General features: G+C 36.2%; 1 protein-coding gene across 1 annotated transcript in view; it reads left to right on the top strand.

The window, feature by feature from the left end:
- METTL25 (methyltransferase like 25) overlaps positions 1-15512 on the top strand; it is a 42763-nt gene extending 27251 nt beyond the window's left edge. The window contains 6 exon segments of the mRNA XM_027661719.1: positions 832-861; positions 1954-2027; positions 4366-4459; positions 12889-12963; positions 13574-13645; positions 15187-15512. Coding sequence (XP_027517520.1) covers positions 832-861; positions 1954-2027; positions 4366-4459; positions 12889-12963; positions 13574-13645; positions 15187-15285 — 444 coding nt within the window. The 3' untranslated portion in view covers positions 15286-15512.
- The last annotated feature ends 11082 nt before the right edge of the window (positions 15513-26594 follow it).

The following is a 26594-nucleotide window of genomic DNA, read 5'->3' as shown; positions in this document are numbered from 1 at the left end:
GAGGAGTGGATGACTGAGTAACAAGCAGTCTTATTTAGTGTAGTGAAGTTTGGGGACTAAAGGAAAATGACCCGTAAGTGGTGAAGCATTTCTGGTTTGCTATCTAATTTGATGTAATATCAAATAATTTACTGAGTTTTTTGTCTTCATTTCTACTACAATTTTTAAAACTCGTTTAAAATTTTATAGGTACAGTATCTTTTCAACTGTGAAGGGATTTTCCATGCTTCTAATTATTTGTCATTTTTTGTCACTATGGATCATAAAAATCAAGTAGTCTTTAGCACCTACATCAGCATTTATAGTATGAAGAATCTAGTGGAAAATAATGCACAGTATTTTAAACTGCAGTCTTTCTGAAGTTTTATTTGATTTAACTTTATATACAACAGTTCAATTTATCTAGTACTAGGGATTAAAACTAATATTGTACATTGAATGAGTATTTACTTTTAAATAGTCAAATATGCAAAGTGAATTTTTTGTATCTCAGTAGGAACAGACTCAAGAAAAATGCATTTTTTTGTAGTATTTTCACTGAAAGTAATCCTCTAAAATTCTCGTACAAGACAAAGAAAAACAAACAAATTTTGCATGTATCTAGTTCCACACGGTCAGATGTTGTTAGTTCTCCTGTAAATAAACCAAAATAACAGGAGTAGCTGATTAAGAGTACCTAAAGGTATTAACACTTTAAAGTGTGCAAGCTTGTGTTATGTCACACCATTAGTCTTTCAACATGTCATCTCCTCTGACTTTTATACAACGTGTTTGTAAAATGTTATGATAAAGAATAAACATATCAGCAATTTAATTCCTTGTCTCTTAAAGGCTTTGGAGCGAGTTGCAGTTGGCCAAATGGTAAGTAATATTGTTTATTTTAGCCATTCTGAGATAAAATGTGTTCTCCCCCTTTGAATGTTCTTAATCCATGGCCTTTTATTGAACTCCTGCATATCTGGAATCTAAAATACTGGCATATACTACATCAAATCCTGATAAATAGCATGTGTCATCATGAAATCACATTTTTATTGCTGTGGTTGTACTTAGTGAATCTGTTTTCTTTTGACAATTAAGAGTCTGAGGAAAAAAAGCACAGCTTAAAATTTAAGGCATTAAAATACCATTCCTAACTTCCTTCACTATCTTTCAGCTAGTAAATAAATTCAGTGCAAATGTCCTTCTGATAACCCTGGCTTGAATCACTCTATCCCAATGTTTTATCAACTAATGTAAAAATAGACATTGTTATGACAAAAGCTTGAACCTGTTAGAAACATCATCATTCTCATTTTTATCCCTGTATATTTTTTCCCTGTGAATATTTTGAATTATTGTTGTGCAAGTTATCCTTTAGGGAATGGTGGACACCAACTGTGCAAGTATTTAAAAGGCAAGCCTGAGAGACTTCTTTCCAAATGTAAACCCGCTGACCCTAGTAGTTTTTTCCTGTAAATTTTTAATTGACAATCTTTAACTATTTTTATGCAAACAGATCTTCCATACACAAAGATTTGAAATTTTCAGTGTATTCTTTTTTTTAGCATAGTACTTTCTGCATGGTTCAGACTACAGTGTATGATGATTCAGCTAGAGAATTATGCCTTTTGTATTCAAAACAGCTTAGCTAAATTGTTATTTATTTTGCATATTAGAATTTGGATCATGATCAGTATGCTTTCCTCTGTTCTTTTTCCCTCCATCAACCTTTGATCTTCAGAGTCTGAGTTTCTTTTTTTTCTTGCATTTATGGTTATGTTAGAATCTGACCCAAATACGTAATTTTGACTGGATGCAAGAATGTTAGTAAATTGTCCTCTTAAATCTGTTCTGACTGATTGTAAAGAACTCAAGTCAATAAGTCATTAAGGAAACCAATACTGGTTTTGTTACTCTGATCCTTATTTCAGTGCCAATTTTAAATCCTTGCTGTTGTAAAATTTTTTGCAGCTGCCTACAGAATCATTGTTTTATCGAGCTGTTCTTCAGGTTATTATAGAAGAAATGTATGGTGTTACGAAAAGGTAGGAAGCTCTGAATTCACAGAATTCCAACCACAGATCTGATTCTCTTCCACCTCTATTCTATACAGAAAGGATTTTGTATATAGACATTAGTATTAAAATGCAGGAAAGATTTACTCATCCTAAATCTATATCACAAATTTATTTCCCTTCCTTTACCTGTAGCTGAAGTAGGTCCTCTTTGGTACTGGATACATGGGTGAAACATATCTTCACCAGAGAACACTCAGCAAACTTACTAAAATGTCAATGTAATCCTGGACTACCCTGTCATGCAGAGGTCCTGGCAGCTTTAATACTGCAGAAGGGAAAAGGCATTTCCATTTGTCCTGAGAAAAAATGCTGAAAGCTCAACGGCCATGGTGGCTGTAAAGAGCTACTCACTACCTGTGCCTACCCTGGCAAGTGCTGCCTCCTTGTAGAATGGGATTTGGAGAGCTGCTGCTGAGGATCTGACATCTGCATTGTACTCTTTCTTGTGGTTGTAGTTGGATTAGATTTTATCTAATTCTGGGGGATGTATGCCTGATAACACTTGGAGCATGTCCAGAAGCACACCTTCCAGTTTAATTTAGTCTGAAAATAATCCATTTTTTAAGCTCCTATACTATTCCACAGTGTGAACCAAGGCACGAGAGGTGGGGAAAACCAGAAAATTCACTTCAGCAATATACTCCAGATCTAAAATAAATGCTAATGCTAATACCCCCAAAACTTATGCTAAATGTATGCTAAAAGTCAGACAGCTTACCCTTCAAAAGGTCGAATTCCTGAAAGAAGAAATACTTCTTTATTTTAAAATTACATAAAATATCACACAAAAAAATCATGGCTGCTAAATCGTAGAGAAAAGAAAAAGTGTGAGATAGATGTTTTATTTGTTAAAGGAAGTAATTAAGATTATACTTTTGAAATTAAAGCAATGGCTACCTTGGAAAGACCTCCCCCACCCCCAGTTTTATTTTTGAGCATGATGTTACATGGCATGGAATATCCCTGTGGCCTGTTCTGTTCAGCCATCCTGGTTGTGTTCCCTCTGCACTTCTTGTGCACCTTCAGCCTACTCACTGAGAGGCAGAGAGAGAAACAGAGAAGTTCTTGATACTGTGCAATCACTGTTTGGCAGTAGCTGAAACATTGGTGTGTTACCAGCACTGTTTTAATCACAAAGCCAAAGCACAGCACTGTATGGGCTACTGTGAAGTTCTATCCCAGACAGATCCAGAAAACGTCTCTTCCCCAGTAGCTTGTTATAAGAGTCAGATGCCCGTCTTCCTAAGAATGACATAACAGCGTAATCATTAACTGATTTCCAGACTGCATCAGCCCAAATGTTCAGGTGTATCTCAATATTAAATATGACAAAAAGATTCTCAGTGAGTGGGGGTACTTGACAGCTAAACACATTAGAACTGCCACTGAGTGAAGTCTTTCTGTTGACCTCAGTAGATGTTAGTTCTGGTTTTTAGATAAGGAGGTAGGGTTTTACTAAGAGTAAAGAAGAGGAAAGATATTTCTATCCAATATTTCACTGGGAGGGTGGGGAGGAGTGTATTTTTTGTTAAGTTATTCAGTAGCTGAAAATTCTATATCTGAAAATTTAACTCCTACACTGCACAGCTGGAAGAGGAATTACGTTAGGACACGGTCAAGAAAATGAATTCAGACTAATAAAAACTTTGCATGTTGTTTCTCCAAGATATTTTAAACACAGAGAAGAGAAAAAAAAACTTGAGTGGCCTGTTGGGATTCTTCCTATATTTTTTTTCTGGTTTTTATGCATTATTTTAACATGTTTTCTGAAAAAAAACCCACATTTTGGGCTGCCTACAAAAGCAGACTATTCAGTTGTAAGCAGGAGAAAATTCTCGCATCATTTAATGAAATAAAAATTGCAGGGATAAGAACACAAGGAAACAAGCAAAGTGGCATTTGCTCAGTCCAGCGGTTAATGATAAATAAATTACAGCAGCATTATAATAAATTATAGAAGTATAGAAGGAAATATCTGTCAGCAGAAATAAGAATTTTGTCATTTATATAGGGAAATAAAAATATTAGTGAAGAAATTAAAAACAAGCTTCAATTAACTTTCAAATTTTTACATAATAACCTTACTACAACTATAATGCAATTACAAAATTGCTGTGTCTAGAAATTACTTCAAGTATTAGCTTGATTGTTTTAAGTGGAAGGAGGAAAAAGGGCAGTTGTTACTAACTTTACAGTAGTAGCCGTCCAACTGATTTATTTCTCCCAAGTTAAAAATTAAGTTAAAAATACATGAATTTCTGTTGTTGGATGTATAAAAGCCTACATATCAATGCTGTATTTTCAGTGATCGACATGTTGGAAAAACTTTCTCCAAATCATCCTCCTTCATAGATTATGTCAGAAGGTCTCTGAAAAAGCTGGAACTGGATGATTCGAAGGTGAGTCACTAAATAGAGACTAAATGAAATACTTATATCCCTGTAAGTTCTTGAAGTCAGCACCACAATGGAATGTTTAAGCCACTGACTTGACTTACTTCCTATATTGCTGTATGAATATAAAGCATTATCATTTTTATTAATATTAATAGAGCAAGTCCATGCTTGTTTATATATATTAAAAAAAACCCCCAACATCAAAGTTGGGGGGATTTTATGTTTTTTTTTTTCAAACAGACTTCCATGTTTAAATTCTTTAAAATATTCTGATTTAAAATTACTTTTTTCTAATGACTTTATATAAAACCAATCCTTTTTTCTACATGGTGCTCATAATCATGATTTTTTTAAGGCTTTCTATTATTTCTGAAATAAATCCTACAAATCTCCTTTAAGGCTAAAAATATAATACAGTATTTTATACATGTTGTCATTTAGAGGTGAATGTACTTTTCAGATGCCTAGTGAAGCAGGCATGAAGAACTTTTTACCTGTGCTGATACTATATATCCCAGTAAAAATAACTCATGCATCCTTTTAGACCAGCTGAAATACTATACTATACAAGCATCTTACCTTTTTATCTTTTATTTAAGTTTAAACTGAAAGAGATCCAAAAAATTATGAATCATGAATCACGTAGTAAATACTTTGACCCCTTTTGATTTTCTTTTTTGTTGTTGTTTTTTTCAGTATTATCGTGATCCTTTTGGACACCTTTTGAAACTGAAAATGTAACATTATAGCAAGATAGGCATTTCAGTCTGTGCAGTATGTTTCTCTTACAACTTAGTTTCCAATGTATTTCCAGTTTAGTTTAGCCTTTAAACAGTCTTCCTAAGCTGCCTTTGAAGACCTTTGAAGGCCTAAATACCTCTTTTTTCCTTTAAATTAATAAATGTCAAAAAGTATTAAAATAACTTTCCAGATAGAGAAGAATAAGTAAATTCAAAATTGAGTTTTAAACTTTCCAAATCTTTTGGAGATCTTATTTATTTTCTTGAGTGTCTTGTCTTAGTACTACAACTGCTCAATTGGTCAACAGATGGCAACATAACATTAGGCACAGAATACGAGTGTGTAAAGATCACAACCATGCTGTGAGAACAAGTTGGGCAATAGAGACACTAGAGAGTACTAGGCAGATGGTTAACAAATTCAGTACCGTCAAAGAAAAAGTAGGAGTGGCAAGTATGTAAAATATTTAAGGTAAATGTTGTTGTAGTCTTTCTTAAATTAGCGTTTAAAATCTGTAGTCAAAACATCAAATCACTTAAAATTTGCCAGGCACATCAAGCATGAACTATGAGAAAAAGGCAAAACCAAATAAGCAAATAAATTCAAATGACATTGGAGTCATGCTTACAGCATTAAGAAAAAGACTTATGCCTGAAGTTTGCAATATTTTAAAAGGATTATATTTAATTCTGTTTGCAAACATAGTTACTTGTTTGCTTTTCTGTATAAATAGGCACCAACATCATGCATTCACCCCAGCTGAAAATAAAATGTGTCTTTCTGTGTGTACAGTCACCCAAAAACAATAGTGCATTTTTTGTGCAATAATCAGTTTACAAAATCATTGATTAAGCTCTGCTGGTGGAAATTTATTCACTGGTTTTTTTAAAACCAATAAGCATAGAAACTTTGTGTTAAGAGGTCTGATTTTAGACATGCTGCCTTTTGCTAGAAAGAGTCTGGACAAATGCAAGTTGCCCTGAGAGAAAGATGTCTGTCAACACTGCTTCAAACTGCACATTTGTGTGGTTGCTAAAGACCTGATTCAAGTCAATGCTCACTTTTGCTTATGTTTCTCCTCATTTTATGTGCAGCTGGCTGCATACTGAAGACTGGATTTTATGCTGATGTAAACAGTATTATTTTTTATTTCCCAGCTATGTTGAAATCTGCAGCAGCACAAAAGCAGTGCTATTGTGATACTACTGAGAGGAAAATTGTAACTGCGCCCTCAACAGTGGTTCTGACCCTGCAGTTTTCATGGTGGAGTCAGCACTGTACCTACACAATACTGGAGAATGTGTTAAATTCCTTTCTTCAGAAAAAAAAACACTTACATAGCTAAAAATGTGATGAAGTCTAAACATTTGCTCTCAAAGACAACAAAAATCAGAGAAATTTATGTAGAATTTGTTTTCTAGCCCTGTTTAGAAATAAACAAAAGAGCAGCTGTTCTGCATAGACCAAAAGTCTACTTTGTCTCTGGCAGAGGCCAAAAACTGATGCCTTGGGAAGAATATAAGGTGGGAGTAAGCATATAGGAAGCTTATTTCCAGAATAATCAAAAATGTCCTTGTCATTCACACAAAAAAAAAGGAAGGCAATCACTGTTTTAATACATAAATTTATTTAGGTTATATTTAAAAAGCAGCTAAAACTTGGTGACACTATGTAATACAACCAGAGAAGTATGAGAAAAAATTGTTTCCATATGAGTCTCTGTTTTACATGTGCAAAAAGTTTTCTAAAAACCAGAAGTCAGTTGCTCTACCCTTATCTACCAGTGCTGTAACCTTGCTGTAGAAGGCTACCAGATTTGAAGGCACAATTTGCTGTTAGTGAAGCCATGTTGTCTGTCACCTACCACCTCCTTATTTTCCATGGGCCTTAGCATAGTTTCCAGCAGGATCTCCTCCATCATCTTGTCAGGCACTAAGGTGAGACTGACTAACCTGTCAGTCTTCCCTTTTTCTGTTTTTGAAAATGGGTTATGTTTCCCCTTTTCCAATCCGTGGGAACTTCACCAGGCTGACATGACTTCTCAAATATTCTGGATAGTGCCTTAGCAACTTAATCTGCCAGTTCCCTCAGGACCTGCAGATGCATCTCATCAGGTCCCATGGCACTGTGCATCTTCAGGTTCCTAAGATGTTCTTGAACCTGATCTTCTCCTACAGTGAGTGGTTCTTCATTCATTCAGTCCCTGTCCCCTTCTGCAACTTGGGTGGTGTGGCTGGAACACTTGCTGGTGAAGACTGAGGCAAAAAAATTGAGTATCTCAACATTCTCGATAACTCATGTAGCCAGGTCTCCTATTTTCTTCTGGAGAGGGCCCACATTTTCCCTAGTCTTCCTTTTATCACTGATGTACCTACAGAAGCCTTTCTTGTTGTTCTTGATGTCAGCCAGATTTAATTCTAAGAGGGCTTTAGCTTTCCTAACTTGATCCCTGGATGCTTGGACAATATGTCTGTATTCCTCCCAGGCTATATGTCCTTGCTTCCACTTTTGATAGTCTTCCTTTTTTTTTTTTTATTTTGTCCAGGAGATCCCTGGTGGTTTTGCTTGGCTTCTTTGAGCTTGGAGAAGATGACTCCTGAATATTAACCACCTTTCTTGGGCCTCTCTTCCCTTCAGGGATTTATCCCATGGTACCCTGTCAAGCAGCAGAACATGTTCTCCCATCTCCCTTGGTTGACAGGTGCTGTTAAATAAATCCAAAGATGTTTGATAGACATTGTGCTTATTGGTTCAATTGTACTGGAATTCCTAAATTACTTCTCTTTGCTACATTGACTTTGTGCTTTTGCAAACTCCAGACTATTTCATTTTGAGTTTTAAAGCTGGTAGACAATAGTGAAATCAGAATTTATGCAAAGTAGAGTTTTCTTTTTCACTAATTGGTTATTTTTTGTCAGACGAGTTTTTTTTTTTACACTGGGTAGATGAAGATGTGCTTCTCTTAGCTTACCATTGACTGTCCTTGGGTTGTAAATTCTCCTTAGCAGTGACTAGTGGAATATCATAAAATGCAGTTTGCAAAGGAAGGGACATATGATTAAGAATCTTACTGTGTGGTTTAACTTTACTGTTGTTTTTAAAAGTGTTAAAAAGCCTCATGCTTAAGACTGGGGAACTGTGAGTAGTGAAATTTTATAGTACATTAAGACATGAACTAACCTGAATATATACAGCTGTGGATGTAGTCTACCAAGACTTCAGGAAAGCCTTTAACACTGTCTTCCACAGCATTCTCCTGGAAAAGCTGCAAACCACAGCTTGGACAGGTGTGCTCTCTCCTAGGCTGAGAACTGACTGGATGGCTGGGCCCAGAGAGTGGTGGTGAATGGTGCTGCATCCAGTTGGCTGCCGATCACTAGTGGTGTCCCCCAGGGATCAGTGTTGGGTCGAGTCCTATTTAATATCTTTACCGATGACCTGGATGAGGGGATTGAGTGTACCATTAGCAAATTTGCAGATGACACCAAGCTGGGGGGGGAGTGTCAGTCTACTGGACGGTAGGAGGGCTCTGCAGAGGGACATGAACAGGCTGGATAAATGGGCTGAATCCGGTGGTATAGTGTTCAACAAGGCCAAGTGCTACGTCCTGCACTTTGGCCACAACAACCCCATACAGCACTACAGGTTGGGGACAGAGTGGCTGAAGAGCAGCCAGGCAGAAAGGAACCTGTGGGTACTGACTGACAGCAGACTGAACATGAGCCAGCAGTGTGCCTAAGTGGCCAAGAAGGGCAATGGCATCCTGGCCTGTATCAGGAATAGTGTGGCCAGCAGAACCAGGGAAGTGATCCTTCCCTCTGTACTCAGCACTGGTGAGGCCGCTTAAGTACTGTGTCCTGTTCTGGGCCCCTCAATTTAGGAAGGGCATTGAGGTGCTGGAGCAGGTCCAAAGAAGGGCAGCAAGGCTGGTGAAGGGTCTGGAACACAAGTCCTGTGAGGAGAGGCTGAGGGAGCTGACGTTGTTCAGCCTGGAAAAGAGTAGGCTCAAGGGGAACCTTATTGCTCTCTGCTGCTACCTGAAAGGAGGTGGTAGTGAGGTGAGTATCAGCCTCTTCTCCGAGGCAACCAACAGTAAGACAAGAGGGCATGGTCTTAAGCTGTGCCAGGGGAGGTTTAGTTTAGACATTAGGAAGAAATTCTTTATGGAGAAAATGATCAGGCATTGAAATGGGCTGCCCAGGGAGGTGGTAGATTCATTGTCCCTGGAGGTATCTAAGAAGAGACTGGATGTGGTACTTAGTGCCATGATCTAGTAGACAAGGTGGTGTTAGGTCAAAGGTTGGACTTGATGATCTCAGAGGTCTTTTCCAACCTACTTGATTCTGTGATTCTGTAATTTCATTATCTATTTTATGTTATTTTACACTATATTATATTACATTATTTTTAACTACCTTAGTTGTGGAAAAGTTGTAAAATTTACTGTAAGGTATGATTTCCCAAGTGTTTTGAACTGTTATAAGACATTGCTCTGCTAAAAGGGTTGTCTTACTGCTTTCATGTACTCTTTTACTGTTCCTGATAATGCTTGTACAAGAAGAAAGAGGAAACATGGAATTGTGCAGTCAGTGCAGGGGAAAGTAACATAAGCTAGATCTTTGAGTGCAGAATCAGTTTTTAGACAAATACATGATAGATGTATTTGAGCTTTTTCATGTTCATAGTTTCAACATCATAATGAAAGAAAAAGGTTCAGTGCATATATGTGGAAAATTTTTTTGGGCTACACAAATGCATGGCAACCCAAAGAACAGTTGCATGGACAACTCGAGTGAATGAATGAGGTTTGCTTTGCCTGTGGAAGTTCAGTTCTTCTCCTGAAAATGCAAGCAGTAATCTACTCCTACTTCACCTTGGAAGGATTGCAGATGGTTGTGTCGGGTACCTTTTAGGAACCAAAGGCAGGTAGCAAGCTGTTGCAGTTTCAGCCAAAGCCAGTGTTACCTGGATTTTAGTCTTCTTCCAAGAAATTGGCCACATGGCTAACTACCAGTTACCCTTTTTATGCCCATCTCTATTAATGCTTTTTGGTGGACAGTTGGTTTTTTTTCCAGCTCACCAAACTTTTATCTGAGACACAGTTTGGAATACTACCTAATCTATCTGTGACAGCAGGATGCATTCAGTCAAAATGTGTAATAAACAAGGAGGGAATGGAAAAGGACATACTTGAGTATGGCAATGTCCAAGAGACATTTTTGACCCCCTTTTTATTTGTCAAACATTTCACAGCTTGTTTTCTTTCAATTTGAATGCTTCATCTTGAAAAATGTAGAACATAAAGGAAGCAAAAGCAGAAAGGTTTCATGATCACATTTTTCCAAATATAGATCTTTGTATTTTAATTCCAAATAACCTGTAATTTCAAAAATCCATTATACTAAAACCCTATTAATATACAGTTGAAATGGAAAGCTTATAGGTCAGAGGTTAAATAAACTATTTTGTTTATTTCATGACTGATATATTTTAGTTGGTTTGACTCTTCACAGGGGAAGAGAGAAAAAAAAGAACCTCTAAAATATTTGCACAACTCTACAGAAAATAAAATAACAATAAGATAAAAAAAATTCTTGTTAGTCCACATTCGTACTGCCAGATCAACTACTCAACCTTGCATCTGCAATTGGGAAAAAGTACTTTCTAAATTAAAAAAAAATTATTGAAATACTATGAAAGTTTTTCTAAGCCCTGTTGTTTTAAGGCAGAGTTAGAATTTTGCATCATCCCTGAAAAATATTTGTCAGATCTTGCAAAAGCTTCCTGTAATGGACACTGACAATGTTGCCAGTCCTTAATTAACCTCTAAGAAAAAGATTTCTTCAAGGTTTTGGCTAACTTTTTTTTTTTTGCTGCAATACAAGCCCTATCCGCTGTAGACATAGTGAACAAACTGTTCTCTGCTTCTTGGTGATAGCCTTGTAAACACTTTTATTATGCCCACTCTCAATTTTGTCTAATTTAGCCTGATCAGTTCCAGTTCTCTGAGTCTTTCTTCTTAGATCATGTTTTCTAGATTTCTGATCTCTTTTCTCTCTCAGGGCTTTTTCAGACAGTTCATTTCTTTCTTTGAAATCTGATGCCCAAAAGTGGATGCAGTATTCCAGCTAGAGCTTTTCCACTGCCAGAGTTGAAGGATTACTTCCTGCACTTTGCAGGCTGCTCTCCCATACACATCATAGAATGGTGATTGCTGGTTTTTTGCAGTAGCACAACTGTGACTCTTGCTCAGCTTATGATCTGCTATATCTCACAGACTGTCATTTGGTGTTCCCCATCCTGAACAGCTGATTATTTCTGCCTGAGTCTAATCCCTTCTGCTCTTCTGTGCAGCATTTCATACTTCTTTTCTAAGCAATGCTCCAATTTCTGAAAATTATTTTAAGTTCTGACAATGCCTTTCTGTTGCACATTAGCAGACCTAATTAATCTGATTTCTATTCTGTTGTCTGAGTTCTTAATGAAAATACTGCATTCCATAGTAGACCTCCAGTCAGCAGGTCTTTCAGTTGTTCAAAGACTCATTAGTAACTACTGTCTGGTTATGGTCATTCAAACAATTTTCACTCACCATATAGTACTTTAATCTTAAACTTGTTTCTTAAATTTGCTTGAAAAATTATTATGTGAAATGTTGTCAAAAATCTTTCTGAAATTGAACTATATGATAAACAGCTATTTTTCTCTGTTGTGAATCCTTTTGCCATCCTTACAAGTGAAGTAGACCAACTTGTGATTTGTTCTTGATGAATTCACATGGACAAATTCATCTGCTTATCTTGTAGTGGTTTTAAATTCTTTATTTGTTCCATTTTTTTCAGTGCATTTAATTTGAACTGTGTGTTCTATAACAAAAGACATACCCTCTGACATACCCTCTTTGAGAACTTCTCAGTGACAATGAGTAATAGTTCTGAGGTCCCTTTATTCCCTTCTTGGCTATCTTAGGATAAAGTTCATAATACACACCTCATTTGAAAACTTACAGTTTTTTTAAATGTTCCCTAGTTTGTTTTCCTATTTTAGGCAGAGATTTTACATCCTTGCAGCTGGATTAGCCACATACTCTCAGATGATTCTTCTAATAAAGTGTTCAAAAATGTATTAAACACTTCGGCTTTCGTAGTCTTTTGTCATAGAGTCATAGAATCATTTAGGTTGGAAAAGACTTTTAAGAGCAGCAGCCATTAACTCAGCACTGCCGTGTCCATCGCTAAACCTTGTCCCTCGGAGCCACATGTACATGTCTGTCAGTGCTGTTACTTTTCTGCTAAGTTGTGGTCTAGCTCATTCCACAGCCACAAAAGAATAGATATACTGCTGCTGAGGAGGGGATAAGATATATGGGAAAGGAAATGAGAATGTTATCTCCAGTTACTGGGTAATTGTCATTTAGGAATGACTGGAGCTTTCTGAATAATTAATGTATCTCAGTATTTCATGTCAGCCCAAAATGTTGTCTGAAGAACAGTTATTGTAAATTACAACTGAGAAACTGCTATTGGAAAGTAATTATAAACCTTAGAAAAAGGCTAATTTTAAAAACAAAACACGGATTTCATTTTGTAGTGTGAGTTTCAATCAGGAAAAAAAAATTAAATTGTAAAGTTCTCTCTCAAAAAAAGTAACTAGAAGAACTCTGATATCTTTTTTTCTTAAATCTCTTGCAGCTTCCAGACAGCTGTATAATGGATTACTATGAAAAATACAAGCACAGAATGAATGAGCTAGAAGCATTTAATATGGTAAAAGTTATAGCATTAATACTATTACTTGTATATATGTGCTAGTCTAGAACAAAGATCTGTTAAGTTTTATGTGCAGGTGGACTGTCTTACATTGGTATGCAATCTCAAAAAACAAAGCAGCTGGCCCTTCCAAACTTTAGAGCATATCCTATTCCAAAACTATATTAGGTGTAAGTAAAATAATAAAGTGAATACATGGAAGATTCTTTTTCAAGAGAGACTATTACACTGGAAAATGGCATGTCAGTCTCCTTTTAAATCTAGACTGGTCTCCATGCAGTTATTTCATAAAAATTCTTTTTATTGAAATTCATTATTTCCCTCTTTAAAATTGTTCTGCTACAGATAGTATCATTTTCTTATTGGACAATGTCTGAAAACCAACTAAATAACATAGTTCCCTGACTTTAGAGCATTCCGTGTATTTTTGTCTCTAATATAATCTGTTTTGAAGATGTCCATCCCATAGGTAAAATTAGCAAACTGACATTTGCTAACCCCTAAAAAATGATTGACTTTCCTGGACTTGTTCTGAGGAAGTTTAGCCATTTGGAAGTGTATTGCCTGTCTTTCCCAAAGGGATTATAGTATCTAATCTTTCTTTCAGTTGAAGGTTGTTCTGGCTCCTTGCATAGAAGTTTTGATACTTCTGGATCGTCTTTGCTATCTCAAGGAGCAGGTATTTTTGCATTATATTTTATGATACCTAAAGGCTACATCAGTGAAATGAGGCTATTTCAGTCTATTTATTACAGTGCAGACCAAAAGTCTCTGTTGCAGAATTATTATTCTCATCATATTTCCAGAAGTATAAGCATTCATACCGTTTAGTATAAACATATGCACAGCAGATGTTTTTATTTTCAGAAAAGCAGCAACAGTAAATTTTATGTTCTTCTAATTGTATGGTAATTACTAGTCAATCGGCAGTAAAAGATAAATTAATTAAATATGCAACAAATCTCATTTTATACAACATTGAGATACTTATTAATTAAAAAGAATATTAGAAATGCTAGACAAACATTGTGCTGTTTATGCTGCAACTTCCAATTAATATGCTTTAGAACATATAATTCAAGAAATTTTTAATTAGATCCAAAATGTTTATTATTTCCTTTTACTGTTCCTTAATTAAGATCAATGATGAGAGAGGGTGCACTTTTTCCAACTGTATGGCTCAACTGAGGTACATTTGACTAACATGCAGTCTGGATATATTTTACAAGTATAGACCTAGGATATAACAAGGAAATGCTACTACATTTACTCCATAATGATTTATATCACATTCTTTCTTCTAACACTAGTTTTGAGCTTGGCCTGTTTAACTCAGAAGCAGCAGTAATACTTTTTCTGCACCAATAAAAATTTTTCACACAAATAATAATTTGCTAGGAGAAAATCATAGCATCTTCCAGCTTCTACTCTGAGCCATGGTCAAAATAAATTTTTTTAATTAAGTTTAAACTCATTCGTATGAATAGCTATGTTTTCCCACCATAAACCTTACATTTTAACAGCTCCATTTTATAATAAGTGAAAACTCACTTTATTCTCTGCCAACTACTGAGCTGTAGTAAATGTATGCTTTTGTTCTAACTGGTATTTTTACAGAGAGGCAATTTGAAATATTTAAATAACAATGTATTTTCCCGAGTGCCATAGAGATCTCTATGATTTCCAAGATGGGAGATCAAACTTGCTGCATTTAGCACTAATTTGCCTTTTCTAAATGTAATATATGCATTAATTTAATCTTGTACTGGTTGATTCATAAAATATGTTTGAGATTTAAAATAGAAATTATAAAAGCCATATGCAACATGATGACCAGATCCAGCTGGCCTGGTTCATTTGAAAAGTCAGTTAATTAGCTTCAGGAGTAGAATGTGCTGCCTAAAATGAGTATGTCGGGATCCTTAATTTCTTTGCTCTAGTTCAATCAAACAAATCCTTATTGATGAAGGAGGGGGGAAGCTATCATTTGGTAGTGCCAGAAATAACTAAATGACTTGAAAATGCATCCTGTTATGGGTGTCTGTTTTTTCGCAACAAACTTTCCCTGATTTTCTTGTTAGATAAGTGGTTTTCCCGCTTTACATTAAGGATAATTATTTTTATTTTCAATTTTGTATTTCAAAATGTGAACCTATTATCATATCTTAGCTTTTAAGTCAAACACATTTTGATGTACTTCAATCATCCATCATTTTACAGGAAAACATTGCCTGGTCTGGACTTGTGAAGTTATTTGATCCTGTGAAGTCCCCCAGATGCTATGCAGTTATTGCTCTGAAGGAAGAGTCATGTTCTTAAGTGGAAGCAAATTGCAGAGAGGTTGAAAATTCTGAACTGATACTGTTGTTTCCTCTCTTTAATTGATTCCTTAAGTACACTGTTTGCTTTTCAGCTGCAAGAGAAAAAACTGCAATACCTCTGAATCTTCAGAAATAAGTATCTCCTTTATAAATATGATGGCTTCCTTATGTCAGTTATTAAACAATGTTAAACATCTGACTTTATTAAAAAAGTTATGACCTATACTGTGTGATTGCTATTTAAAATAGTTTTTATGTTCCTTCTTTTTAAGGTACTATGCTTATGTATCAATACCCTTTCTCTTGATATTTCTAATCTCAAGATTATACCTGGTACCAGCAGTCTCAGACAAGGCTCACTTTTTTTCTTTTCTGGGTCCAGATGCTACAAAGTATAAACAGAAAAATAACCTGCACTGTAAACAAGAGGCTTATAGACTAAACAGAATTTTTGTGCTTCCTATTCTGCAGGTTATCAGGACCAGCTTATTTATAGACCAATGTAAAAGAGCCTAGATAGTGACTACCTGCAGAGGACAGTTTTGTATTAACCCTTTCCTCCTTCAGGCATTTTTCTGGCATGCACTTGTTTACCTGTCACTCTGAAGAAAAAACGTGTGTGCTCTAATCCAGTGGGAGATTTCCCAGTGCTAAAGAATCAGCTGCCCTGCTGGGGTTCACTCTGTAATCCTTGAGTTCTATTGGAAAGCTATTATCTAGCCAAAGTCTGTTGGGTATAAATACTTTGGTACCCAGGTGAATTGAAACTTCCTAGCCAGTTTCTTGTTGTCTGTGCTGCATTCATGAGTGGGAAAGTGATTTGTTGATGTGTTTATCTCAATGGGTTGCCTAATTAAACTTGCAGATTTTCCATCAAATAAAAAGGAGAAAAGTTTCTATTTTAAGTCCTAGTGCTTTTATTAGAATTTTCCAGCATATATAAAATATAATTAACTAGTAGTGCACAGAAAAAAAAGGACAAGTAAATAATAAAATACAGCATTGAAGAAGAAAAGGGGAGAATACAGCTAGAAGATGAGAATAATAGAAAATATTTTTATACTAATTGTTTAGCAACAGTAATAGTGATGGGAGTCAGACTGAGATAGAGATGTGAGTAGGAAAGAATCTTTTTTGTTGCAGTTTGCAAAATATAATGAGAGCTTATGAACATCGCCATTCAAGAAAAGAGAAGTAAGGTATTTTTCTAACAAGTCACATCTTTATTGATGTATTCACTTGGAAGAAATGCTTCTTTTTTTGTGTGTAAGTTCTCTGCTACCTATTTTGGAACTCCCAGTCCTTATTAGCTCCATGGTTCCAGTATGAGCTTCTCACATTTGTTTGGTCCCAGTACATTCAATCCTTAGAGCTACTGAACACCTTCAGTACCCAAGGAAATTAACAGAAGTTGCAGGTGCTCCCAGCATCTTTGCAGTAGAGCTAAGAAGAGAAAAATGAGGCCTTCCATATATGCACCTTTTGTTATATAGAGAGTACCAAGGAAACTAACAAGCTGCTGAATTCTTTTCCCAGAAGAGGAATCAAAAGAAAGAAAATCCTTTCCTAACCACTAGGCATCTGGAAGGAAAAGAACATCTGAAATAAAATATCTGAAGAGAATATCTGAAATAAAAGGGCATTCTAAAGTACATGATGTTAAAAAGAAAAAAGATGAACAAAAATCTTAGAAAAATAGGATTTATTACATTATGTTCTGCTAAAACATGATGACTAATTATTAGTGAAATGTTATAGTGTTGCCATCCCTATCTTATGTGCTGTTGGAAAAATGTACTTGGGGAAGAAATTGCCTTTTTTTTTTAATTAATTGATTCTTCCAGTTTTTCATACCAAATACAAAAACTGGGCATATATGATGTCCAAACAAAGAAAGCACAGTTTCTCACTGAAAGCAAGGTCTTAAAAAGTACCCTGTTATGGCCCAAAAATATTCACTTCAGCAAGCCCCATCTGGTTTAATCTGAACACAGTCAAAATTGCAAAGGGTATACAGACTATTGCTAATTTTGTGTGTAATGCTAGATAAATTCAAAGTTAAATTTTTATTACTATCTTAAGAGGAAATTTGCAACAGTTAAGAAACACAAGCACATCTCTAGGATTAGCACAAGTGCTTTTCTGCTGATTCAAAAAGTTCTGAATAAATTTGCATTCCCTCCCCCATCAGCTTCTTAGGCTCTTTCACTATGTTTCATGCACTTTGTAGTCTGTGCAGGCAAAGACAGAGGCAATGTGCTTCTTAGAATAATAACTATCAAGAGGTTTATATGATGAGTTTGCATTCAAGTAGTCAGTTGCTGTCTGCTCTCAAAGCTGTTTCAAAGCTTTGGATGCCTGAATGTGTTATTATTTACACAATGGAAAAATCCGTGACAGTAATCAGGATGAATAAAAACATTTTTCTTCATGGTTATTGCCAGAAGTTCTTCCATAATGAAAACTGTACCCTAAAGATGATGAAGTCTTTTGATAGGAAAGAATCTCCATTTTCTTTCAGGGTGACACACTCCTGTCTGTGTTGATATGCTGCCTAAGGAACAGAGGATATACCTGTTTCCCATCAGGTGTTTGCCTGGTTCTGTTCGTGGCATGGCTATGCGTTCTGTAGCAGATTTGGAATATTTTATTTATTTTTCTTAGGGCTGAAACCTGTTCTTAGATGGAGGAACAAGAGTATGTGCAAGGTGCGTGTGCAACACACATGTAGCCCTAAGATCTCCAAGCCTGCTTTTTTCGCAACAAACTTTTAATTCTGCAGATCTAGTGGTGTTCCTCAGGGGTCAGTATTGGGGCTGGCAGTGTTTAACATCTTTGTCGGTGACATGGGCAGTGGGATCAAGTGCACCCTCAGCAAGTTTTTCAATGACACCCAGCTGCATGGTGCAGTCAACACGCTGGAGGGAAGGGATGTCATCCAGAGGGACCTAGACAGGCTTGAGAGTTGGGCCTGTGTAATCATCATGAAATTCGACAAGGCAAGTGCAAGGTCCTTTGCCTGTTTTGTGGCAATCCCAAGCACAAATACAGTCTGGGCAGAGAATGGAATGAGAAGAACACTGGGGAGAAGGACAAGGAAGAATGGTCTTAAGCTGAAGAAGGGTAGGTTTAGATTAGATATTAGGAAGAAATAGTGAGGCACTGGAACAGGTTGCCTGGAAAAGTTGTGGACTCCCCATCCCACGATTGTTCAAGGCCGGGCTGGATGGGGCTCTGAGTAATCTGGTCTAGTGGAAGGTGATGTGACACACTGGATTATTATATTGGTTCGGAGCAACTCAAGTGTGTGTGTGCAGGAGGGGGGAAGGGGACAAGTTGAATCTCAAAGAGGTGAGGTCACGCCTTGTCCTACACTGTAAGACTCCAAGCTCCGGGAGCTGCCAGCTCACCAGCTTGGCTAGGACTTTTACTTTAGTATAAAGCTGTTCCGGGGCTTCCCCATGTGGGCTCCAGGGGCCTGCCATGAGGGATATGACATCACCCCACCTCCATAAGGTTTGACCCATCCCATCCCCCTCCACACACACATATGCTCCCCACAAGGTGGTTCTGACCCAATAGTTATTGATCTGGTGTCTAGCACGCACAACAGGCCCTGTGAGACCCATGGGGCAACCTGGAGCAGCTGTCAGTCAAACGCAGCCTGGGAGCACAGCCTATAGCAGCCCTGGGAGCCCCTGGCCCAGCCTCAGATTATCTGGCACAGCAGGAGCACCACCCCTCACCCCAGACTCCCAGAGTGGCCAGTGGACCAGAAGTCCCACCTGGAAAGGATGGCCACAGGGGCCAGAGTGGATAAACCAAAGACACGTGATCTCCACATGTTTGAACCCACCATTTTCTAGACTCCTGTAGCTGGACCTACACTGGATCTAGGAATGGTGGCTATATATCTCTTTTTATCTCTTTATTTTCTTCTTTTTCTTCTTCCAATCTCTTTTCTTAATATTTTGGGTAGCTGGATACCAGATGGGTTGGATTTTGCTAAGTTGTATGTGTTAGCATGTGCTAAGTCAATGGTTTGCGGAATGCTTTGTTTTGGTTGTATGCTACCCTTTAAACTTTTGCCAAGTACTCTTATTTCTTCTGCAGTTTACCAGTAAAGTACTTCCTGAGAAAACGTGTGCTGTGTCTTCTCCTTTGCGCTCTCTCTTAAGATGTTAAAAGAACCAAAGGCTCTTCTAATAATTCAGCAGGCAAATTTTCAGAGTCTTGTATATTTTTAAAGTGCAACTAAAACTCCCTGGGTGGACTCATATCTCAAGACTTGGAGTCTAACAGATGTCCCTTGCCTGTGGCAGGGAATTACATGATCTTTATTATATTATCAGAGGTCACTGATACTAAGAGCAAGTGGTAAGACAGGACCAAACCAGGAAAATCTTCCCTGCTTATGTGTGAAGTAGCCAACTTCACTGTTATTGTATGGTGCTTCAAACTTCCTTTTCCCTGGGAACTAATTGAATAATCTGTCTTTGTTAGCATCTTTAAATCTCTTTATCCCATGCATCTTACTGATATATGTCCTTCCTGTTACATATTCTAGAGCTCTGAAAGGAGGCTAATCCATCCTAGGCTGTGGGCCATGAAGAATTTTCAGTGTTTGTAACCAAATCAGAACTGAGGTATAGTTGTCCATTTAAACTGGCCACCTGAGCCTTAGAACTGAGACTTTAACTCCCTTAGTTTCTGAAATCCGTTCAAATTTAACAGTTTCCAAAAATTCCCATACTTCCTACCATATCGGAACATGGCCTAATTCTCTGGGAATCCAGCTGCAGTTCCCTCACCATGCGAAATAACCAACTCAGATTGGTCGGTCTGTATTCTGTATCTCCAGGCAACTGCTGAATAAGTTGGTTTCTTTGAATTTGGTTATCCCTGCTTGTTATCTCTGTCAATGTGGTATTTTAAAAAATGATTAAAATCCTTCTGAGATGTAGGATCCCTCAGAGAAGTTATACCACAGTTATGCTTCTTGCTGCTTTCTCCCTCAAAGCCTTGAAATTAATTCTTGATGATCAAAAAGATTAGCAAGCATCAGACATCCTCAGAGGCATAGGTTATTAAAAATTACTGTGCACGATCTCTTCACAAGTCTTTTTCAATTCAAGAGCTCTGAGGCATTTTCTTCACAGGAATTCCAGAGCACCTTATCATTAAACTTAAAATCCAAGGAAACCCACCAACATAATGAAGATTGGCCTCAAAATTGTACACCGATCATCCCAGTATAAACCTGCAACCTCTTCAAGGCCATCTGCAATGTTTGCATGAAACTGGAAAGAAATAGCTATTTGTCTCACCATCACAGTGATGCTGTTCGTGAAATCAGCAAGAGAATGACATTCCACTCTCTGCTTTATGTTACAAGGCAACAGAACTCTTAGAATGGGTATGCCCAGCATTCGAAAGTTTCTTCTGATATCATTATTGAAATCCATTTAACAGATTTCTTCAGTCAGTTCAGTCTGTTAATTACTTTGGTCACTTCTGATTATCATTAATAGGTCCACAAAATTTTGTCCTGTGATTTATATGCCACAGGTGGACCCTTCCCTTAATACACTTGTCCAAACAGTAAATGACTTAAACTAATTGATAGGAGTGGTAACTACTTCTAGGTTTATTTATTTATTGATTTTACAGTAAGCTTACATTGTTTTATCCAAGTGAAATCGTACTATATACCATAATTTCCTCAGAAATGTGCATTTGAAGTAAATAAGAAAATAGTTTCTAGGTTCCCAATTGTATGTAAATTGTACTGCGTATGTTCTTGCATAGGAAAGTACAGTATATGTACAGGTTACATCATGAGGCATGCTGTTGTCCAGAATTTGTTAAAATCATAAATATGAAACATGAAGGCAAGATTATTTGGACAAAATGTCTCAAAGATTTGCAGTTGCTGTACAGTATATTGTTGTTCTGTATAAAGTGTAAGAAGAAATGCAGTTATGATATTCAATCAGAGTGCAGGAAAGCGTGAACTTTCAGTAAATAAACAAGAGATTCACATTTTAAATTTAGGAACTAGCTGTAAAAGTGACAAAGTTTTTTTAGGGCAACAATCTAATACACTGTCCACTCCAGGAAATCAAGCTGTTTTCTACACAACATTTCTTTTGTATCTGTTGTATAATCCAACTCTGTGCTTGCTTTTTATTTTTTAATAGTTTATCATTAAATTATCTCTTTTCAGTCTTTTGCAATTACAGTCACAGTGGTTATGTATAATAAGCAGGGACTTTCCATTTCTTCTTGTAACACATGCTAACAAGATACAATTATCTAATATCTTTGTGTAAGATTAACAAAGACTGTCCAAAACCAAAATATCACTTCTAAATGTAACTACTGTTTATCTGTGGATTAAAAAATTCTGCATGTGAAACCTGTGAAACTTTTAAGTTTTCATTACAAAATTCTCAGGTTTATATAAATCTTTTTTTCTTTGCAGCTGAACCAATATAAACTTATTTGTGTAGATAAAGATGTTGTCAGGGCAAGTGGTATTGGGTTTCACATGAAATTTACAAAGAAAATCAAGATGCAGTAAATCTAGCCAACAAATCAGACTGTTAGACTGAAGCTCAGATGGCCTTAACACACTGTCAACTCTTTCATGAATCACTGATGAAAAGAGCAAAGCTGTCTGCTTACTGAATAACTTGGTAGTGTCTGGCACTGAAGGAGAAAATTCCAAATCAGAAAGGAACAGCGATCACCTCTCCTGATACACAAACCTTCAGAAACAATAATTAAAATGTACAGTTGTAAATCTATGTTGTTTATTACACCTCCTATTATTAGAGTAATGAATAAAGACTGACAGCAGAAGCAACCATGCTGTTTCTCAACTATAAATTCACTTGTTAGTCTTAGAAAGGCTGAAGTCATCAAGAGGACACACAAATGTTAAAAAGTGCAGAAAGAGCTGTACATTACTTGACTAATGTGCCATTTGTTAACCTTTTTATACTCTAAGGTGTGGGTATCAATTCAATGAACTAAACTCACTAAATACTTAATGAGCAGCATATAAACCAAGTTTTATCTATTTTAAGCTCTTCAGTGTTTATTGGCAGACTGTAATTAGCTAGTAAGGGTTATAAGGTTGATTTTAGCAAAATTGTTGCTATGCTGTTAATGATTAAATATTGTAAATAAAAGCAAAAAAAAATGCAAACCCTCCTTTTCACAGAAATTTTAGTTTTAATTTGAGAATAGGAATATTGGTACAGAGTCATCTAATAAAAATGTGTATCACTAAGATTACCCCTAGACAGATTCTTGATTTAATTAAATAATGTCTGTCCAACAATGTACTGAAGACCCATGTTGTCTTCATTTGAGTCACTGCCTAGTTTCAGTTGATTTCTATGGGAGCAGGCTTGGATACAAAAGCATCTGCTGAAGACAAGCAGTGTGGGTGATCAAATATCTTTTGTACAATGACAGTTCCAAATTTACATTTCTGGGGGCAAAGGGATCATGTGCACTTCCTTTATCTATACATATTGAAGTTGAAAAGTATAGAAATTACTGTGAACACTGGTTCATCATTCAAATCTTTCTGACATATAGTAAGAGAAGGTTCAGATGGCTTTTTGTTCATTTTTTTTTGTTTCAGATAATATGTTTTTAATGTATCAAAGCTCTCAGGATTTTCTCTTCTCCTCTCACTAGTCCTTTAACAATGAGGGCACTGACTATGGTAGTGCAGAGTTAAATGGCACTTTTGTTCCTAAGAATAACAGAAGTGTCACAGCCTGTACTTTTACTGAATCCAATGGTAGAATTCCCATGAGCACCATTATAACTGATTTTATGAATAAGTAAAGTAAGATTTAGCCTTAATTCTTAAAAAAAGCAGCACTTGTTACAGTACTTTAACAGAATATTTTCATAACAAGATTTCACTTTGTATTTGTATTCACTTATCATTTTCACTTGTATTTCCCTTCCTTCCTTTCCTCTGTGCAGAAATTTTATAGTACATTTAAGACAAAGAATTGAATTTATGTAAGTGATATGTTTCCCCAGTTAGCCACCTCTATCAGCACTTTGTAGGCAGCACATCCCTTATTCATGAGCTATGTTAAAGAAAGTTAATTAAAACTTTTTCTGCACAGCCCATTAATTCAAAACAGAACCTATAAATGTAGACTGAGAGACAAAAATTTTGATTAATTTTTATAATTCCATCTAAGATGTATTTTAAGAATGGATTTCTATAGAAAACATTTTTAAATGTGATTTTGTTGAAAATATTTTACAACAGGACTTGAAAATTATGTAATTGCAGATAGGATCTCAGTGAAGAATTAAAATAACATTTCACATTGTCAGTGGGGATAATTTTTTTAAAAATTTCCTGTTTATGATTTAGCATTTAGCTTTTAAGACAACATAAATCAATTTAATGTAAAATCTATCACAATTATTCATTCACTTCTAGTTTATTACTGAAATACTACAACTTCATATATTGCTAATTTACTATTCCATGGCAAACTGCACCTAACATTTGGGAAGAGTAAATCTAGGAACATTCATCTTTTTACACATTTGGATTTTACAGTTCTACTGAAGGAAATAGAAGTGTATGATATGGTAAAAAAGGTAATGTTTCTCCAGTTAAAAAGCTGCCAAAACAAATCCGAATACATGCAAGAGAAGATTACAGTTCACAGTAGGCACTTTTAATTTCTTTATCAGTTTGTCATCAAAAGTTAATGTCAACTTAATTAGCCACTTTTTAGTCACTTAAGGTTTGAGACTTAAGGTTCTCAGTCTCAGGAGAGGAAAGATAGATCCACTTTACACCATGTAAAACTGCAATATTATTACTTTGAGTCCCAGAGGCCATATAAACCTGTTAGTATAGGATTACCCCAAATTAACTCTGCCCTGCAGCATCACTAGTTGACTGTGGTGAAGTGCTGCCCTGATATGTCTCGACTCCTGTATAGTCCAGGGGAGGAGCAGGTGTATACTCTGAGCACCAAGTCTGAGTGTTTGAGACAGGATAAAGAATGAAGAAGAAAGAGCTTTATCGTTTCTGTTCTCCCACCCACTACTTGTGTTATGCCTTCAAGCACTTTGGGCTGAGTTTTCTCTTACTGTGTAAGGGTAGCAGTGAACAGCTTGCACAGTTCTTGAGGGTCAAGTATTGCTCCTGTATCTCTCTTTCGTGTAATTGGTGCCTGAGACGTGCTGCCACGAAATGCTGGATAATTCCCCTTGTGGAAGTCAGCCTGATTTGTACCTGTTATGTGCAGTCCTCACAGCGAGTAGCCTTATTAATGCAATGTTGTGGTCATTTAGGGAACTGTTCTTTTCTACAGGAAACTGTTGTAGGATTTACTTTCTCTTCTAGGAGAAGTGACACTATGCTTTGCAATACAGTGGGGTGTGCTGTTCCAGGTTGTTCTGAGCATTTTTTATTGAACTAGAGTGCTCCCCTTGAATGGTGAAATCACAGGCTTGCCATTGAACATTGCAATACATATTATCATGCCCAGGTTGCCTAGAGGACATTATTAAAAAGAGACAACAACAACAAAAAAGATTTATGTTCAGATAAGTGCGTATTTTTACATCTGATAAATCATAAATATCCCCCTTTGTTGGCAGAAGAGCACGTACACTACCTGAATTATCACTACATTTGCATTCTGACAACCCTCTTCACAACATACTGTTCTTCAAAGTGCTTTTCAAAAACTGACTTTCACTCTTGAAACATCTCCTCAGGACAACTATATTTTTGTATTAGAAATGTATTTTTTGTCTTTAATATTTAATTTCCATGGACTTTTCACGTGTTTTGGTTTATTTTCTTCAGTTGTGGTATAATGGAGTGTTGGAGAGAAGTGTCATTTTCCAGTTGAAGTAAAAGTTTGCAACATACGTTTTTGAATAATTTCAATAAACTTTCATATAGAGAAGAAATCTCTTTTGGTTTGTAGATGCTGAGAAGGTATGTGCCCATTACAGTTTTAAAATTAAAAAGTTCTAATATCAACATATGCAGTCACTTCCTTCAGTTCGTATGACTTTTGGAAAACAAAATAAGTGTACTGAGCAACATGAATTCCAGCACTCTGCTCTCCCAAAAACACAGGTAAATTATTCTAGACAGGCAGTTTTATGTAACAGTGGAACCCTGAAATCCCTAATGTTTGTTATGAAAGCTAGCTACAGACCTATTAATATTTTAAAGTTCTTTTTCATCCCTTTTTTTTTGTCTTATCAATGTATCTTCTGTTGAAAGTGACCTTACAAGTGTTTACATTTAATTCCTGAAAAATTCTGTATTTGTTTGTTGACTTAAAATGCCAGGTATTTTTATGTCTGCACTTTGTTGCTAAGTTGCCCTAAAAAACAGACAGGTAACAAATTACTTACCATACAAAACACAGACACTTCAGTAAACACTATCAGAAGAACACTACAAAGCATTCTTATTTTCTGAACTGAATGTCATCTTTCTTTGTAAAGAGATTATTTTTCATTGAGTGTCTATGTCCTACATAGAAGAACAGAAAAACAGTGCAACAGACTGATTGATTATTTTAACTTTTAACTTAGTTTATGTGAATTCTGGTCCTAGGTATAAAATACATTAATTACTTATATCTGATTTAAACCCTATTTTGAAGAATTAAAAATCAGCCTGCAAGATTCCTACCTGATTCTGTCTTGTTTGCTGCTGAATCCCCCCTGATGTGAATTGTATGAGCAGATCATATTTGTCTCTCATACTTGTCTTGAAGGATACATTCATTTCTTCACTGAATAACTGAAGAAATTGGCCTGCAGATGGTTCACAAATGGTATGGAATGATTATTTACATTTTCCACTGCTTTGTTTTCTGACTGGATAGTTTTTGCAATAAAGGAAGATCTGTTTGTGCAGACATTGCTTCATTTGCTTAGCCTCACTACTTTAGTCCTGTCTAGGTCATGAGGCATTTCATTGTAGTACAAATAAGTGGGGGTTATCTTAGAGGATCACCAGCTAGAACAGCAAGAATGGCAAAATGAAGGGTGGGATTAATAATGGAATATGAATTATGCATTACATTTCTGGCAACTATAAGAACATCTGATCAAAATTAGCTACTCACCTAATGAAGAGCATTTACAAAACTATTTATGGAACACATACACCAAATAGGCACAAACAAAACCAAAGAAATATGTTTTTAAATCAATTAGATTGCTGAAGAAAGTAAACATTTCTGAAGCATATTTACCCCAGACTTTTCTGCAAGA

Source organism: Corapipo altera, unplaced genomic scaffold (genome assembly GCF_003945725.1).
Source record: "Corapipo altera isolate COAL_440 unplaced genomic scaffold, ASM394572v1 1, whole genome shotgun sequence".
Taxonomy (NCBI): Eukaryota; Metazoa; Chordata; class Aves; order Passeriformes; family Pipridae; genus Corapipo; species Corapipo altera.
Note: the sequence above shows the minus strand (reverse complement) of the source record. Positions and strands in the feature narration are given on the sequence as shown.